The 16,500-nt window shown below is 46.8% G+C and overlaps 1 protein-coding gene across 1 annotated transcript in view; it reads left to right on the top strand.

Moving 5' to 3' along the window:
• The first annotated feature begins 1,933 nt into the window (after nt 1-1,933).
• The window catches only part of LOC142297137 (omwaprin-a-like), a 33,455-nt gene continuing 18,888 nt past the window's right edge, over nt 1,934-16,500 (top strand). Inside the window, exon 1 of the mRNA XM_075341415.1 lies at nt 1,934-2,048. Within this exon, the coding sequence (XP_075197530.1) occupies nt 1,961-2,048 (88 nt within the window). The 5' untranslated portion in view covers nt 1,934-1,960. The remainder of the gene's footprint in view (nt 2,049-16,500) is intronic.

Genomic DNA, 16,500 nt, shown 5'->3' with positions numbered 1-16,500 from the left:
GATGACGGTCTCTTCCCTGCACCTATGTGTAGTTGTTGGTAGCGATGGATTCCCACCGGTAACCCGCTCCCCGACCTGGATATGTGCTGGAGGAGCTCCACTTTTGCCCACAGGTGCTGGCCCTGGGAAACTGGTGCCTTGGCGGTGACGATGTCTCCCCTTAACGGTCAGACTGTTGCCTTCAATCGGGACTTAGTTGTTGGGAGACAGACGTCCCCTTCACTGACGGATTTGGCAAATTATGGCGACTCCTAGCCTTGCCGGGATCCAAAAGGCCCCTGCCCTGGTGCTGACTGTTCTTTGTATACTGCTCCGGTACCGCCGGGTCACCACCCATCTGCGGTCCTTTCGGCAACCTCCGAGCAATCTCTCCTGCAGACGGTCACCGCCGTCTGCCAACCTTGCTGTCTCAGTCCGGGGCACACACCCGGACTAACTTCAGGCTTCTTGCTGTCACTTTCTCTGTCACTTTCAACTTTCCTCTTACTGTTTACTCCTTTCTCTTTCCACTCTAACACTCAACTGCCTGGTTTTCCCGCCTCCAGGGCTGTGAACTCCTCGGTGGGTGGAGCCAACCGCCTGGCCCACCCCCTGGTGTGGACACCAGCCCCTGGAGGAAGGCAACAAGGATTTAAGTTTTGACTTTGTGTGTACCTGCAGGGAATGTGGGGTGCGTGTGGTGTTGTGACCTGTGACCCCTGGCTTGCCCAGGGCGTCACACTTTGCATAAAATATTCCTGCATTGGCATTTCATTTTTATCATTATGTAGTACTTAGAGTCAATTATAAGTTTTTAGCTAGTGAGAAGGCCTGCAAGAGCACTAGTCTCACCACTGCAATAATCCAACACAAGGGTAGGTAGACAGATTGGGGGAAAGACACAAAAGGAAAACACTTCAAGCAATTCCAATGCAGCTAACCGCACAGCTGAAATAGTCATAAATCTTTAGCTTCTTCCAGAGACTGGCTCCTTCCAAAGAGGACAACTTGGATATGAGAATCTATAACTGACATCAGGTGTTGAGACACGTGACTACTTATGGGAAAGGAGAGAGGTCACAAAAAGCTGCACCTGAGATTAAGGCTCTAAAGGATAGCCAGATAAAAAAAAGAGTCTTAAACCCCTACAGCACCAAAAGAAAGCAAATACATTTAAACATAAGCTGCAGACCTGTACACAATAAGGTGCTGAGACATTCTGGTCTCTGACTCGTCAGAGATCTCCCCAGAACAGGGCACACCCATGACATTGTATGGACAGGTTTTGAATTATTGATATCAATTATTTCCTTTGATGCATCATTTTCCACTGAGGCCATTTAAACTGTATCCACCATCACATGACTGAGCACTAATGAACGAGGTAAGAAGATCCAGTCAGCCAGAACAATATTCTGCAGCTAAAGCCAGAAGTTAGACAAGATCCACGAAGAACAAAAATCAGCACTTAACTCCGTTTTTTTCTGTAATGACTAATGCTTGGACATGATATAAAATGGCCTCCACACAAGAGTCTATCTACCCATCCAGGATCCATCAATCAGTCCAGAGTCCATCTACCAGTCCAGACATAACATTCATACCAATTTTTATTTCCTTCAGCATTCTCTTCTCAACCCACTTTCTCTTGGAAACGTGGCACCACAGCTGAAGTCACCATTATTGTTCACTGCACCAGATGTTCCAGAAGCTTCCAGTTGTAGAGGAAAAAGAAGCAGCAATATCTCCTCTTGGCAGGGGTCTATTCTGGAGCTGGAGTTCTGCTCCTTCTCCTCACATGTTTAGATATTGGTAATTGAGAAGTCGCAAGGCCTGACATATGACTTTCCACATTTGTTTTTCCTCTGCAAACTCATAACTGAAGCATAAGACCAGGATCCTCAAATCCTGCTCGCTCCCCCATCACCTGTATAAATGGAGCACTGGAGCCAGATCCCCCATATCTCCAGGACCAGAAGACATGTCTCCAGTGAAGGTCTCTTTCCTGCTTCTGCTCTTCCTGTGCAGCTCAGGTTACCCTACCTCTGCGGTGCCATTTGAATATATTGGTAAGTGATAGACAAGGGTGACTTAGGAATATTATAGCTAGCATATGAAATGCCCACGCCGAGACTTGCAGGGCTCGCACAGTCACCGGGCCGGTGGTATTCGGGGTCAGGCTGTGAGTGGCCCGACCCGGCTTCCGTGACCCCCGGCGGGTTTCAATAAAAGGAAAGTCCGACCGTCAGTCCGGTGTTACAAGGGGGATGGAAGGAGGGTAATGGGGTTCCTGGAGAGCTTGCCATCACTCTCCCCCCCAGGAAACGGTAAAGGACGGGGACGGGGGATGCTTGCAGCGCCACCCGTGGTTTGCGGCCAGGTGTTCAGCCGCTGCTGCGCAGTCTCTCTCCGGGGCAGGTGTTACGGGCAGCCGGATGGAATAGCTCCCCACGGGTGGAGCGGGGTGGCCCCGGGAGGTTTATGAGACCCAGGACAACAGTCCTCAGGGACACCGGGGGCACAGGGCGGCGGCATTACTCACAGCAGTTACGGAGTGCGATTCCAGTTGTTCTTTATTTAAAGTCCGTTCCACATCGCACCCGGGTGCTGGTCCTCGCCGCCTGTAGCCTTTGGTCGGTCCCGGGCAGGTAGGAGGAAGGGGCCGGTAGAGTGATCTGGGGGTCCCTCTCTCTTTCAGTGCGATAATGCTATCCCCGTGGCATAGAGCATCTTGGGGACCCGCCGCCATTCTGTCTGTCTCTCTTCCAGTAGCGGACAACACACAAACCGCCACCGGGTACAACTTTCTCCAGGGATCCCCAGTCCTCAGCTCCATTACCTTCCTCTAGGTGTTATCAGCCCTGGTCTCGTGGCATCTCCTCAGCAGGAGCTGTCCTGTGTAAGTCTGCACTCCCTTGCAGCCTCTGACGTTCTGACAAACTTTCTGTGTGTTCTGCACTAAACTCACTCCTATTCAGGCCCCCTCCCCTTGGTTGTCATGGAGACCTGCCTGTGTCCAGCAGCCTGCTTATTAATGAGACAGGATGAGTCATGGACTCAAAACTTTATGCTGCAAAAGCTATTAACTCCTTCCTGCCAGTGTGATGTGAGTGTGTGTTGTGGGGACTCTTCTTCCTCCTACTCGGGAAAAATGGGGTAACATTTAATACCCTGTAATGACCCGTTTACAGGGGCGTTACACATACAAACATACTGACAATTTTCATGTCTGGAGGCCAGGAGGGGATTCTCCTTACTGGATCCATTTTCAGGGACAATTATGAGTTTTAAATTGAGCACCAAGTTCTTAGCAGACATAAAACCATGAGAAATGCCATCCTCAGGACTGTCAGGAGAACTCTAGGAATGAAGAATCATAGAGACCATTACTGCTGGGCTCAGAGTTCCTTAATTCCACATTTGCACCAAATGTAAAGATTGTGCTTGTTCCTTCCTGAGGAGCCGTAGACTTTAAATATATATTGGCTGAACCAATTATTATGGAGGTGTTTGACCATATAGTGTTATGGGATGCCCCAGACCTTCTGTCAACGGCAGAAATGAGAGGAAAGAAGAAATTAGCATGTTCCACATTGTCTCTGTGTGCGGTCTAGAGAAGACAAAGGGAAAAGTTCAGAGATTCCTGAAAGTGACAGAGACATCTAGAGAGAATAGAGGAATCGGAAAGGGAAAAATATCTGAAGAGGATAAAGGAGTCCACACTGTAGACTCAACAGCAAAAGTGGGTTTAATTGAGACAATGGAGTCTGGATAAAGACATAGGATTCTGGAGAAGAAATGGTTTGGGGGGTGACGGAGAGGAGTGATAATGGGGAGTTTAGAGGAAACAGGAGTCTATACATCAACAATGATTCTCCAGAAGCACGTAAATACTAAGGAGGGGGATAACGGGGTCTAGTGGGGACAAAGGAGTCTGGTAAGGGCAGACATCTTACAGAAGTTAGAGCAGTCTGGATTTAAGGAGAGATGTCAGAGACGGACAAAGAGTCCTGAACGTCACAAAGAGGCATAGAGGAGGTAGAGGGAACAGAGGTGGACAGATAGCGCTGAGGGGATAGAGGAATTAGAGTTCATGGTGGAGTGTTCAATGAGACAAATAGATTAGGAGAGAAGCTGGAGGAGACAGAAGTCTGGAGAAGACAAAAGTCTCAATATGAAAGGAGAATCTAGAGAGGACAGATATGAAACAGAAGTGAGAAAAAGAAAGTATTGTATGGACAAGACAAATGAGTGAAGGGCTTTAGTCTCCTATCATGAGACAATCAGAAGGGAATAAACCAGCCTGGAGGAGGCAGAATAATCTGGAGGAAGTAGAGTGGTGAGGATGGTATAAAGGGCGCAGCTGAAGACAAAAACATTCTGAATGGATCAAAAGGATCTGTAAGGGACAGCTTTGTGTGAAGCGGTAGTCGCTGGCTAGGGACTGACCCGGTACACCCCAGCATGCTACATGAAATGCCTGGTCCTAGTGGGGTGTGGGGACTTTTGTCTTGTTGGCTGGGAACCCCTGCTGGCCACATACGGGCAATGGTCTCAGCTAGCCAGGACTGGATGAAGACTCACACACACAAGGAGACTCTTTACTTTAAACTACAATTCTTCACTGAACGGTTCATTGACATTCACATCTTTATACTCCAGACAGCAGGCACATATCTTCCAGCATGTCACTTTTCACTTTCAATTAACAGACACAATTCAACTTCCCGCTGGGCTCCGTCAGATCTAACAGGGCCGGTGAGTCCCAGTGCAACCCAGTCCAGCATTACAGTGTACATCATGACGGTCACTTTCCCTTCCTGCAGTCTTATGTCTGGTCTCCTCAGGAGTCCCATAATGACCCGAGTAAAGCCATGCATCCCTGGACATCCAACGGGACACTGCTCGGTTTGTTGACTATCACACCAGTAAAGGTTTACTTGGTACAATTACAGTTAAGTGGCCTGGCCACTAGAGTCCCGCAGCAGTGGAAGTCACCCAGTACCTTAATGGTTAAGGGGCCTGGCCACTAGAATCCTGCACTAATATAAGTCACTTGTACCTTCATGGGCAAAAGACCTTGATGCTATGATTCTGTCCTCAATCTCCATTAGCCTGGAGCCACTCCATCCAAGGATTGACTTCTAGTTACAACGCTGTTCACACCCTGTGTCTCCGGACTCCGCTGTCTTACTTTCTGTCTCCTTTGCTCCATTGCCACAATCCATCCACTGTATGCGACCTTCACAACCGACTGTCTACTTGTCTATCATGATCGCTCACTATGCCTTTACTGACTCATTCTAGAGGGAACCATCCTTTCCCTGTCTGATGACCGCTCCCAGGGTGGGGTATTCCCAAAATTTAACGGTTTCAGCCCCTGCTGCCTGTTGCTGGGCAGATTCAACTCTCAGCTACATAAACATTTTCACCAAAAATGGTTTGTGCAGTATGAGTGTATTGTGAGCGGTGTGTGTGGTATGTGTGTATTGTGAGCGGTGTGTGTGGTATATGTGTATTGAAAGCGGTGTGTGTGGTATAAGTGTATTGTGAGCGGTGTGTGTGGTATGTGTGTATTGTGAGCAGTGTGTGTGGTATATGTGTATTGTAAGCGATGTGTGGTATGAGTGTATTGTGAGCGATGTGTGTGGTATGTGTGTATTGTGAGCAGTGTGTGTGGTATGTGTGTATTGTGAGCGGTGTGTGTGGTATGTGTGTATTGTGAGCAGTGTGTGTGGTATGTGTGTATTGTGAGCAGTGTTTGTGGTATGTGTGTATTGTAAGCGATGTGTGGTATGAGTGTATTGTGAGTGGTGTGTGTGGTATGTGTGTATTGTGAGTGGTGTGTGTGGTATGTGTGTATTGTGAGCAGTGTGTGTGTGGTATGTGTGTATTGTGAGCAGGGTGTGTGGTATGTGTGTATTGTGAGCAGTGTGTGTGGTATGTGTGTATTGTAAGCGATGTGTGGTATGAGTGTATTGTGAGTGGTGTGTGTGGTATGTGTGTATTGTGAGTGGTGTGTGTGGTATGTGTGTATTGTGAGCAGTGTGTGTGGTATGTGTGTATTGTGAGCAGAGTGTGTGGTATGTGTGTATTGTGAGCAGTGTGTGTGGTATGTGTGCATTGTGAGCGATGTGTGTGTGGTATGTGTGTATTGTGAGCAGTGTGTGTGGTATGTGTGTATTGTGAGCAGTGTGTGTGGTATGTGTGTATTGTGAGCAGTGTGTGTGGTATGTGTGTATTGTGAGCGGTGTGTGTGGTATGTGTGTATTGTGAGCAGAGTGTGTGGTATGTGTGCATTGTGAGCGGTGTGTGGTATGTGTGTATTGTGAGCGGTGTGTGTGGTATGTGTGTATTGTGAGCAGTGTGTGTGGTATATGTGTATTGTGAGCGATCTGTGTGGTATGTGTGTATTGTGAGTGGTTTGTGTGGTATGTGTGTATTGTGAGCAGTGTGTGTGGTATGTGTGTATTGTGAGCAGTGTGTGTGGTATATGTGTATTGTGAGCGATGTGTGTGGTATGTGTGTATTGTGAGTGGTTTGTGTGGTATGTGTGTATTGTGAGCAGTGTGTGTGGTATATGTGTATTGTGAGCGATGTGTGTGGTATGTGTGTATTGTGAGTGGTTTGTGTGGTATGTGTGTATTGTGAGCAGAGTGTGTGGTATGTGTGCATTGTGAGCGGTGTGTGGTATGTGTGTATTGTGAGCGGTGTGTGTGGTATGTGTGTATTGTGAGCAGTGTGTGTGGTATATGTGTATTGTGAGCGATGTGTGTGGTATGTGTGTATTGTGAGTGGTTTGTGTGGTATGTGTGTATTGTGAGCAGTGTGTGTGGTATGTGTGTATTGTGAGCGGTGTGTGTGGTATGTGTGTATTGTGAGCAGAGTGTGTGGTATGTGTGTATTGTGAGCAGTGTGTGTGGTATGTGTGTATGGTGAGCGGTGTGTGTGTGGTATGTGTGTATTGTGAGCGGTGTGTGTGGTATGTGTGTATTGTGAGCAGAGTGTGTGGTATGTGTGCATTGTGAGCGGTGTGTGGTATGTGTGTATTGTGAGCGGTGTGTGTGGTATGTGTGTATTGTGAGCAGTGTGTGTGGTATATGTGTATTGTGAGCGATGTGTGTGGTATGTGTGTATTGTGAGCGGTGTGTATGGTATGTGTGTATTGTGAGCAGTGTGTGTGGTATTTGTGTATTGTGAGCAGTGTGTGTGGTATTTGTGTATTGTGAGCAGTGTGTGTGGTATTTGTGTATTGTGAGCGGTGTGTGTGGTATGTGTGTATTGTGAGCGGTGTGTGTGGTATGTGTGTATTGTGAGCGATGTGTGTGGTATGTGTGTATTGTGAGTGGTTTGTGTGGTATGTGTGTATTGTGAGCAGTGTGTGTGGTATGTGTGTATTGTGAGCAGTGTGTGTGGTATGTGTGTATTGTGAGCGGTGTGTGTGGTATGTGTGTATTGTGAGCAGAGTGTGTGGTATGTGTGCATTGTGAGTGGTGTGTGTGGTATGTGTGTATTGTGAGTGGTGTGTGTGGTATGTGTGTATTGTGAGCGGTGTGTGTGGTATGTGTGTATTGTGAGCAGTGTGTGTGGTATGTGTATTGTGAGCAGTGTGTGAGGTATGTCTGTATTGTGAGCGGTTTGTGTGGTATGTGTGTATTGTGAGCAGAGTGTGCAGTATGTGTGTATTGTGAGCGGTGTGTGTGGTATGTGTGTATTGTGAGCAGTGTGTGTGGTATGTGTGTATTGTGAGCAGTGTGTGTGGTATGTGTGTATTGTGAGCGGTGTGTGTGTTATGTGTGTATTGTGAGCGGTGTGTGTGGTATGTGTGTATTGTGAGCAGTGTGTGTGGTATGTGTGTATTGTGAGCAGTGTGTGGTATGTGTGTATTGTGAGCGGTGTGTGTGGCATGTGTGTATTGTGAGCAGTGTGTGTGGTAGATGTGTATTGTGAGCAGTGTGTGTGGTATGTGTGTATTGTGAGCGGTGTGTGTGGTATGTGTGTATTGTGAGCGGTTTGTGTGGTATGTGTGTATTGTGAGCAGTGTGTGTGGTATGTGTGTATTGTGAGCGGTGTGTGAAGTATGTGTGTATTGTGAGCAGTGTGTGTGGTATGTGTGTATTGTGAGCAGTGTGTGTGGTATGTGTGTATTGTGAGCGGTGTGTGTGGTATGTGTGTATTGTGAGCAGTGTGTGTGGTATGTGTGTATTGTGAGCAGTGTGTGTGGTATTTGTGTATTGTGAGCGGTGTGTGTGGTATGTGTGTATTGTGAGCGGTGTGTGTGGTATGTGTGTATTGTGAGCGATGTGTGTGGTATGTGTGTATTGTGAGTGGTTTGTGTGGTATGTGTGTATTGTGAGCAGTGTGTGTGGTATGTGTGTATTGTGAGCAGTGTGTGTGGTATGTGTGTATTGTGAGCGGTGTGTGTGGTATGTGTGTATTGTGAGTGGTGTGTGTGGTATGTGTGTATTGTGAGCGGTGTGTGTGGTATGTGTGCATTGTGAGCAGTGTGTGTGGTATGTGTATTGTGAGCAGTGTGTGAGGTATGTGTGTATTGTGAGCGGTTTGTGTGGTATGTGTGTATTGTGAGCAGAGTGTGCAGTATGTGTGTATTGTGAGCGGTGTGTGTGGTATGTGTGTATTGTGAGCAGTGTGTGTGGTATGTGTGTATTGTGAGCAGTGTGTGTGGTATGTGTATTGTGAGCAGTGTGTGAGGTATGTGTGTATTGTGAGCGGTTTGTGTGGTATGTGTGTATTGTGAGCAGAGTGTGAAGTATGTGTGTATTGTGAGCGGTGTGTGTGGTATGTGTGTATTGTGAGCAGTGTGTGTGGTATGTGTGTATTGTGAGCAGTGTGTGTGGTATGTGTGTATTGTGAGCGGTGTGTGTGTTATGTGTGTATTGTGAGCGGTGTGTGTGGTATGTGTGTATTGTGAGCAGTGTGTGTGGTATGTGTGTATTGTGAGCGGTGTGTGTGGTATGTGTGTATTGTGAGCAGTGTGTGTGGTATGTGTGTATTGTGAGCAGAGTGTGTGGTATGTGTGCATTGTGAGCGGTGTGTGGTATGTGTGTATTGTGAGCGGTGTGTGTGGTATGTGTGTATTGTGAGTAGTGATGAGCGAGTATGCTTGTTACTACTCGGTACTCGCACGAGTATCACTGTACTCGGGCTACTCGGCGGGTACCGAGTAATTTTGCAATACTCGTGCTTTACTCGTGGTCTTCATTTCTGCATGTTGGCGCTCTTTTGAGAGCCAGCCCTCATGCAGGGATTGGCTGGCAGACCACTGCAATGCCACAGCCCTGTTAGTTGTGGAATTGCAGTGATTGGCCGGCCTGCACAGCGTGACCGAGCCTTTATACCGGCCGGCGCGCTGTGCTCTGTACACAGCCATCTCATATTCCCTGCTTTCCACGCCCACAGGCGCCTATGATTGGTTGCAGTGAGACACGCCCCCACGCTGAGTGACAGGTGTCACACTGCACCCAATCACAGCAGCCGGTGGGCGGGTCTATACTGTGCAGTAAAATAAATAAATAAATAATTTAAAAAAACGGCGTGCGGTTCCCCCCCAATTTTAATACCAGCCAGATAAAGCCATACAGCTGAAGGCTGGTATTCTCAGGATGGGGAGCTCCACGTTATGGGGAGCCCCCCACCCTAACAATATCAGTCAGCAGCTGCCCAGAATTGCCGCATACATTATATGCGACAGTTCTGGGGCTGTACCCGGCTCTTCCCGATTTACCCTAGTGCGTTGGCAAATCGGGGTAATAAGGAGTTAATGGCAGCCCATAGCTGCCACTAAATCCTAGATTAATCATGTCAGGCGTCTCCCCGAGATTCCTTCCATGATTAATCTGTAAATTACAGTTAAAAAACACACACACCCGAAAAATCCTTTATTAGAAATAAAAAACACTAACAAAGTCCCTCATTACCAATTTATTAACCCCGACAAACCCTCCATGTCCGGCGTACTCCACGGACTCCAGCGTCGCGTCCAGCTCTGCTGCATGGAAGTGACAGGAGCTGCAGAAGACACCGCCGCTCCGGTCACCTCCACGCAGCTAATGAAGGGAATAGCGCGATCAGCTGCTTTCAGTCAGGTAACTCCCGGCCACCGCTGGATCCAGCGGTGGCCGCGATTAACCTCAGTGACAGCAGCTGATCGCTATACTCACCTCAGTTGGTGCATGGAGCTGACTGGAGCGGCGGTGAGTAGCGCGATCAGCTGAGCTGTCACTGAGGTTACCCGCGGCCACCGCTGCATCCACCGCTGGATCCAGGTAACCTCAGTGACAGCTCAGCTGATCGCTATACTCATCTCATTAGCTGCGTGGAGGTGACCGGAGCGGCGGTGTATTCTGCAGCTCCTGTCACTTCCATGCAGCAGAGCTGGACGCGACGCTGGAGGACTGTGGAGTACGCCGGACATGGAGGGTTTGTCGGGGTTAATAAATTGGTAATGAGGGACTTTGTTAGTGTTTTTTATTTCTAATAAAGGATTTTTCGGGTGTGTGTGTTTTTTAACTGTAATTTACAGATTAATCATGGAGGGTGTCTCATAGACGCCTGACATGATTAATCTAGGATTTAGTGGCAGCTACGGGCTGCCATTAACTCCTTATTACCCCGATTTGCCAAAGCACCAGGGTAAATCGGGAAGAGCTGGGTACAGCCCCAGAACTGTTGCATCTAATGTATGCGGCAATTCTGGGCGGCTGCTGACTGATATTGTTAGGGTGGGGGGCTCCCCATAACGTGGAGCTCCCCATCCTGAGAATACCAGCCTTCAGCCGTATGGCTTTATCTGGCTGGTATTAAAATTGGGGGGACCGCACGCCGTTTTTTTTAATTATTTAATTATTTATTTCACTGCACAGTATAGACACGCCCACCGGCTGCTGTGATTGGGTGCAGTGTGACACCTGTCACTCAGTGTGGGAGCGTGTCTCACTGCAACCAATCATAGGCGCCGAAAAGCAGGACAGCAGGGAATAGGAGATTGATTAATGAGCGGCCGGCTTTTTCAAAAGAGGAAAAGCCACCGGAGTTTGAACAGCTGTGCAGCGCCGCGGCAGTGATCGGGGAACGGTAAGTAAGAGAGAGGGGGGGGAACTGACCGACAGACTGTGAGAGGGGGACAGACAAGACAGAGAGAGACAGACCGACGGACTGAGGGAGATAGAATAAAAAAAAAAAATGACCGATATCGCTAGTAAAAAGCACAAAACGTGCGTTTTGGACATCGGAGTGCCACACAAGGTTTTCATGTAAAATCTTTCATGTAATAATCTCAAAAAGTAACATACACCAGCTCTATCTCACTATTGGGTATGTGCCCTTAACATTTCCGCCATGAAAATTCATTTTGGTGTCATTTTGGAAGGTTTTCTGGTGAGTCCGTAAAAATGGCGTAAAACTTGGACAAAATTGTTCACAGCTGTGACTTTTGAGTGATAAATGCTTCAAGGGGTCTTCCCCATGCTGATGCCATGTCATTTGAGCACTCTTCTGAGACTTTTGTGACATTTTTAGGGTTTCTACATGCTGCCGGGGGGTCATTTCACAAAAATACTCGGGTCTCCCATAGGATAACATTGGGCTCGGTGCTCGGGCCGAGTACACGAGTATCTTGGGAGGCTCGGCCCGAGCTTCGAGCACCCGAGCTTTTTAGTACTCGCTCATCACTAATTGTGAGCAGTGTGTGTGGTATATGTGTATTGTGAGCGATCTGTGTGGTATGTGTGTATTGTGAGTGGTTTGTGTGGTATGTGTGTATTGTGAGCAGTGTGTGTGGTATGTGTGTATTGTGAGCAGTGTGTGTGGTATATGTGTATTGTGAGCGATGTGTGTGGTATGTGTGTATTGTGAGTGGTTTGTGTGGTATGTGTGTATTGTGAGCAGTGTGTGTGGTATATGTGTATTGTGAGCGATGTGTGTGGTATGTGTGTATTGTGAGTGGTTTGTGTGGTATGTGTGTATTGTGAGCAGAGTGTGTGGTATGTGTGCATTGTGAGCGGTGTGTGGTATGTGTGTATTGTGAGCGGTGTGTGTGGTATGTGTGTATTGTGAGCAGTGTGTGTGGTATATGTGTATTGTGAGCGATGTGTGTGGTATGTGTGTATTGTGAGTGGTTTGTGTGGTATGTGTGTATTGTGAGCAGTGTGTGTGGTATGTGTGTATTGTGAGCGGTGTGTGTGGTATGTGTGTATTGTGAGCAGAGTGTGTGGTATGTGTGTATTGTGAGCAGTGTGTGTGGTATGTGTGTATGGTGAGCGGTGTGTGTGTGGTATGTGTGTATTGTGAGCGGTGTGTGTGGTATGTGTGTATTGTGAGCAGAGTGTGTGGTATGTGTGCATTGTGAGCGGTGTGTGGTATGTGTGTATTGTGAGCGGTGTGTGTGGTATGTGTGTATTGTGAGCAGTGTGTGTGGTATATGTGTATTGTGAGCGATGTGTGTGGTATGTGTGTATTGTGAGTGGTTTGTGTGGTATGTGTGTATTGTGAGCAGTGTGTGTGGTATGTGTGTATTGTGAGCAGTGTGTGTGGTATGTGTGTATTGTGAGCGGTGTGTGTGGTATGTGTGTATTGTGAGCAGAGTGTGTGATATGTGTGCATTGTGAGCGGTGTGTGGTATGTGTGTATTGTGAGCGGTGTGTGTGGTATGTGTGTATTGTGAGCAGTGTGTGTGGTATGTGTGTATTGTGAGCAGTGTGTGGTATGTGTGTATTGTGAGCGGTGTGTGTGGTATGTGTGTATTGTGAGCGGTGTGTATGGTATGTGTGTATTGTGAGCAGTGTGTGTGGTATTTGTGTATTGTGAGCAGTGTGTGTGGTATTTGTGTATTGTGAGCAGTGTGTGTGGTATTTGTTTATTGTGAGCGGTGTGTATGGTATGTGTGTATTGTGAGCAGTGTGTATGGTACTTGTGTATTGTGAGCAGTGTGTGTGGTATGTGTGTATTGTGAGCAGTGTGTGTGGTATGTGTGTATTGTGAGCAGTGTGTGCAGTATGTGTGTATTGTGAGCAGTGTGTGTGGTATGTGGGTATTGTGAGCAGTGTGTGTGCAGTATGTGTGTATTGTGAGCGGTGTGTGTGCAGTATGTGTGTATTGTGAGCGGTGTGTGTGGTATGTGTGTATTGTGAGTGGTGTGTGTGGTATGTGTGTATTGTTAGCGGTGTGTGTGGTATGTGTGTATTGTGAGCAGTGTGTGTGTTATGTGTGTATTGTGAGCAGTGTGTGGTACATGTGTATTGTGAGCAGTGTGTGTGGTATGTGTGTATTGTGAGCAGTGTGTGGTATGTGTGTATTGTGAGCAGTGTGTGCAGTATGTGTGTATTGTGAGCAGTGTGTGTGGTATGTGGGTATTGTGAGCAGTGTGTGTGGTATGTGTGCATTGTGAGCGGTGTGTGAAGTACAGTTAGGTCCAGAAATATTTGGACAGTGACACACGTTTTGTTATTTTAGCTGTTTACAAAAACATGTTCAGAAATACAATTCTATATATAATATGGGCTGAAAGTGCACACTCCCAGCTGCAATATGAGAGTTTTCACATCCAAATCGGAGAAAGGGTTTAGGAATCATAGCTCTGTAATGCATAGCCTCCTCTTTTTCAAGGGACCAAAAGTAATTGGACATGTGGACTGTAAGGGCTGCAATTAACTCTGAAGGCGTCTCCCTCGTTAACCTGTAATCAATGAAGTAGTTAAAAGGTCTGGGGTTGATTACAGGTGTGTGGTTTTGCATTTGGAAGCTGTTTCTGTGACAAGACAACATGCGGTCTAAGGAACTCTCAATTGAGGTGAAGCAGAACATCCTGAGGCTGAAAAAAAAGAAAAAATCCATCAGAGAGATAGCAGACATGCTTGGAGTAGCAAAATCAACAGTCGGGTACATTCTGAGAAAAAAGGAATTGACTGGTGAGCTTGGGAACTCAAAAAGGCCTGGGCGTCCACGGATGACAACAGTGGTGGATGATCGCCGCATACTTTCTTTGGTGAAGAAGAACCCGTTCCCAACATCAACTGAAGTCCAGAACACTCTCAGTGAAGTAGGTGTATCTGTCTCTAAGTCAACAGTAAAGAGAAGACTCCATGAAAGTAAATACAAAGGGTTCACATCTAGATGCAAACCATTCATCAATTCCAAAAATAGACAGGCCAGAGTTAAATTTGCTGAAAAACACCTCATGAAGCCAGCTCAGTTCTGGAAAAGTATTCTATGGACAGATGAGACAAAGATCAACCTGTACCAGAATGATGGGAAGAAAAAAGTTTGGAGAAGAAAGGGAACAGCACATGATCCAAGGCACACCACATCCTCTGTAAAACATGGTGGAGGCAACGTGATGGCATGGGCATACATGGCTTTCAATGGCACTGGGTCACTTGTGTTTATTGATGACATAACAGCAGACCAGAGTACCCGGATGAATTCTGAAGTGTACCGGGATATACTTTCAGCCCATATTCAGCCAAATGCCGCAAAGTTGATCGGACGGCGCTTCATAGTACAGATGGACAATGACCCCAAGCATACAGCCAAAGCTACCCAGGAGTTCATGAGTGCAAAAAAGTGGAACATTCTGCAATGGCCAAGTCAATCACCAGATCTTAACCCAATTGAGCATGCATTTCACGTGCTCAAATCCAGACTTAAGACGGAAAGACCCACAAACAAGCAAGACCTGAAGGCTGCGGCTGTAAAGGCCTGGCAAAGCATTCAGAAGGAGGAAACCCAGCGTTTGGTGATGTCCATGGGTTCCAGACTTAAGGCAGTGATTGCCTCCAAAGGATTCGCAACAAAATATTGAAAATAAAAAAATTTTTTTTGGATTTGGTTTATTTGTCCAATTACTTTTGACCTCCTAAAATGTGGAGTGTTTGTAAAGAAATGTGACAATTCCTACAATTTCTATCAGATATTTTTGTTCAAACCTTCAAATTAAACGTTACAATCTGCACTTGAATTCTGTTGTAGAGGTTTCATTTCAAATCCAATGTGGTGGCATGCAGAGCCCAACTCGCCAAAATTGTGTCACTGTCCAAATATTTCTGGACCTAACTGTATGTGTGTATTGTGAGCAGTGTGTGTGGTAGGTGTGTATTGTGAGTGGTGTGTGTGGTATGTGTGTATTGTGAGCAGTGTGTATGGTATGTGTGTATTGTGAGCAGTGTGTGTGGTATATGTGTATTGTGAGCAGTTTGTGTGGTATGTGTGTATTGTGAGCAGTGTGTGGTATGTGTGTATTGTGAGCAGTATGTGTGGTATGTGTGTATTGTGAGCAGTGTGTGCAGTATGTGTGTATTGTGAGCGGTGTGTGTGGTATGTGTGTATTGTAAGCAGTGTGTGTGGTATGTGTGTATTGTGAGCAGTGTGTGTGGTATGTGTGTATTGTGAGCGGTGTGTGTGGTATGTGTGTATTGTGAGCAGTGTGTGGTATGTGTGTATTGTGAGCGGTGTGTGTGGTATGTGTGTATTGTGAGCAGTGTGTGTGGTATGTGTGTATTGTGAGCAGTGTGTGTGGTATTTGTGTATTGTGAGCAGTGTGTGTGGTAGGTGTGTATTGTGAGCAGTGTGTGTGCAGTATGTGTGTATTGTGAGCGGTGTGTGTGGTATGTGTGTATTGTGAGCGGTTTGTGTGGTATGTGTGTATTGTGAGCGGTGTGTGCAGTGTGTGTGGTATGTGTGTATTGTGAGCGGTGTGTGTGATATGTGTGTTTTGCGAGCAGTGTGTGTGGTATGTGTGTATTGTGAGCAGTGTGTGTGGTATGTGTGTATTATGAGCAGTGTGTGTGGTATGTGTGTATTGTGAGCAGTGTGTGTGGTATGTGTGTATTGTGAGCAGTGTGTGTGGTATGTGTGTATTGTGAGCAGTGTGTGTGATATGTGTGTATTATGAGCAGTGTGTTGTATGTGTGTATTGTGAGCAGTGTGTGTGGTATGTGTGTATTGTGAGCAGTGTGTGTGTTATGTGTGTATTGTGAGCGGTGTGTGTGGTATGTGTGTATTGTGAGCGGTGTGTGTGGTAGGTGTGTATGGTGTGCGGTGTGTGTGGTATGTGTGTATTGTGAGCAGTGTGTGTGTGGTATGTGTGTATTGTGAGCAGTGTGTGTGGTATGTGTGTATTGTGAGCGGTGTGTGTGGTAGGTGTGTATGGTGTGCGGTGTGTGTGGTATGTGTGTATTTTGAGCAGTGTGTGTGGTATGTGTTTATTGGGAGCAGTGTGTGTGGTATGTGTGTATTGTGAGCAGTGTGTGTGGTATGTGTGTATTGTGAGCAGTGTGTGTGGTATGTGTGTATTGTGAGCAGTGTGTGTGGTATGTGTGTATTGTGAGCGGTGTGTGTGGTATGTGTGTATTGTGAGCGGTGTGTGTGGTAGGTGTGTATGGTGTGCGGTGTGTGTGGTATGTGTGTATTGTGAGCAGTGTGTGTGGTATGTGTGTATTGTGAGCAGTGTGTGGGGTATGTGTGTATTGTGAGTGGTGTGTGTGGTATGTGTGTATTGTGAGCAGT

The sequence above is a fragment of the Anomaloglossus baeobatrachus genome, chromosome 3, assembly GCF_048569485.1.
Source record: "Anomaloglossus baeobatrachus isolate aAnoBae1 chromosome 3, aAnoBae1.hap1, whole genome shotgun sequence".
Classification (NCBI taxonomy): Eukaryota; Metazoa; Chordata; class Amphibia; order Anura; family Aromobatidae; genus Anomaloglossus; species Anomaloglossus baeobatrachus.
The sequence above is the reverse complement of the archived record's forward strand: the minus strand, read 5'-3'. Positions and strand labels throughout refer to the sequence as shown.